Source organism: Erigeron canadensis, chromosome 9 (genome assembly GCF_010389155.1).
Source record: "Erigeron canadensis isolate Cc75 chromosome 9, C_canadensis_v1, whole genome shotgun sequence".
Taxonomy (NCBI): Eukaryota; Viridiplantae; Streptophyta; class Magnoliopsida; order Asterales; family Asteraceae; genus Erigeron; species Erigeron canadensis.
This window is the reverse complement of record NC_057769.1, coordinates 33,321,648-33,323,887: the sequence shown is the minus strand read 5'-3', so window position 1 is coordinate 33,323,887 and position 2,240 is coordinate 33,321,648. Positions and strand designations below refer to the sequence as shown.

Sequence of the window (2,240 nt, the reverse complement as noted above, 5' to 3'; positions counted from 1 at the left end):
AAAAGTTGACAAGTTCACGATTGTTATGTATGAGTTTTGATATGCATAGTGTATAAGCATAGGGTTGGAAAGTTTGATTGAAAAATTGGTCAATTCAATAGAAAAATGGTCAAACAGATAGAAATAGGGTCAATTTATCATATGATATGCACTGTTAAATGAAATGATGAGACTACTAGGAGTAGCTCATTGTGGCATTCCCCCATTCCCTTGGGGTGGAGGAATGCCTCAAAGGGCATTCCCTATTTTTTTGTTATTATTTTTTTGATTTAAAACAAAATTATATAAAACATACTAAATTTTATTTAAAAAAAACATCACACTAAAAAACATTACATAAAAAATATATAAAACTAATCAGAGTCGTCATCGTCGGTGCTAACATAATCTCGAAGATCGGCGAAGGGATCGGCTGGAGGCTCGAAGTCATGTGGTGTGTTCGCCCAAATATGGTCAACCAAATCTGCCGTTAGCATGTTGTGGGTTTCTCGGTTTTTAACGGTACGCAGATTTTGGATCCGAACTTCCATTGGAGTTTGTTGACTCCAATATGCGGGATTTAGGCTCGGTTCTTGAGCGTTGTAGTCTTGGCACACGGCTTTCCCTTCGTCTTCCAGAATCATATTATGTCATATGATACAAGCATAACAAACATCCTGAATTGATTTTTTCTCCCAATATAGCGCCGGATGTTTTAGAACCTTCCATCGTTTTTTAAGCACACCGAAAGCCCGCTCAATACCCTTTCGTGCCGACTCTTGTTTTTTCTTAAAAAGTCTTCTTTTTTCATCAATCGAGTCGGAAAACGTCTTCACAAACGTAGCATATTCAGGATAGATGTCGTCGCCTAAATAGTAGCCCTTCTCATAATGGTTACCATATGCCGAAAACGGAACTGCAAATACAATTAAAACATACATAAATTGACTCAATAATAAATTAATATTTACAATTACACATTTTAATTAAACTTTTATAATTAAACTTTTACCACTAGGTGCCAAGCCATTAATAATCTCCTCAAGAATAGACGATGCTTCAAACACATTGATATCATTGTGCGAACCTTGCCGTCCAAAATAAGCATTCCAAATCCATAGATCGTTGGATGCTACAGCCTGCAATATCAATGACGGTCTACCCACATGACCGCCCGTGTAAGTAGCTCGCCAAGTCGCTGGACACAACTCCCATGGCCAATGCATACAATCAATACTACCAATCATACTGGGAAAACCAAGAAGTTGTTCATGGACATAGTACATACGATGCAGATCGGTCGGAGTTGGTCTCCGTAGGTATGTTGGCCCATAAATTTCCCGTATACCTTTGAATGATATATATAAAAGTATAAATACTCTGTAAATAATATATATATATATAATATAAATAATTATATATATACACTGTAAAAAATATTACCGATACAAAATTTTAGACACGCTTCCCTTGAAGTTCGCTCAGACATCTGCAAATACTAGTCAAGGAAATCACTATTCACGCCGTATGCCAATTGGCGAATTGCAGATGTACACTTCTGTACCCCGGCGAACCCTTTTCTCCCAGCCCGGTCATATCTTGTCTGAAAATATGGGTACCTAGCCTCCAAATCACCGACTATCCGCATAAATAAAGGTTTTGTCATACGAAACCTTTTTCTGAAAAGTCTCACGTTGTATCGCGGTTGATCATTGAAGTAGTCATGCATCAAACGCGCATGTGCTTCAATACGATTACGGTCAACTGGAACCCTTCGGTGAATGACTGTGTCAGGTTGGTCAGCAAGACGCCTTTGAACTACTTGGGCAGCTCGTTGTAGTATAGCCTGGAAACGATCTGCGTAATCGTCGTGACCGTTAGAAGATCCAAATGAAGATCCAGATGAATCATCGGAATCCATATGGTGATTTTATAAGAAAATATGTGTATGTATTTTTTTAAAGAAAATTTGAAGAAAGAATGAAGATAGATAGGTAGATGGTTGTGTAGTTATGTAAGAATATGTGTGTGTATATATATATAAGGTGAAATGTTATAAAAAAAATTAAAAAAAAATAAAATATTTTGTTTATTCCAAGGGAGAAACGGCTATATGCCCACTAGCAAACACCATTTCGGACGTGTTACAAAACCAAAGGGGCACGCTTTTTCAGTAAGTGGAACGCCCCCCGGGGCCGAGAAGAGACGTTCCGGGGGCGTTCCCGGGCGTTCCAAACGGTTTCCAAGAGAGGGAATGGGCT

General features: G+C 38.3%; 1 protein-coding gene across 1 annotated transcript; it reads right to left on the bottom strand.

The window, feature by feature from the left end:
* Positions 1-353: 353 nt before the first annotated feature.
* On the bottom strand, positions 354-1,900 carry LOC122583624. Its single transcript, XM_043756009.1, has 4 exons — positions 1,479-1,900; positions 992-1,227; positions 725-895; positions 354-610 (listed from the first exon to the last, which is right to left on the bottom strand). The coding sequence occupies exons 1-4, from the start codon at positions 1,898-1,900 to the stop codon at positions 354-356; spliced, it is 1,086 nt and encodes a 361-aa protein (XP_043611944.1).
* Between the last annotated feature and the right edge of the window lie 340 nt (positions 1,901-2,240).

What these genes read in the sequence shown, in the direction of transcription:
- LOC122583624 (XM_043756009.1), bottom strand. Translation starts at nt 1,900, where the DNA reads ATGGATTCCGATGATTCATCTGGATCTTCATTTGGATCTTCTAACGGT. An exon ending in AATAGTGATTTCCTTGACTA is followed by an intron (nt 1,228 to 1,478) that starts GTATTTGCAGAT and finishes TGGTTTTCCCAG; the next exon opens with TATGATTGGTAGTATTGATT. An exon ending in TAATGGCTTGGCACCTAGTG is followed by an intron (nt 896 to 991) that starts GTAAAAGTTTAA and finishes TTGTATTTGCAG; the next exon opens with TTCCGTTTTCGGCATATGGT.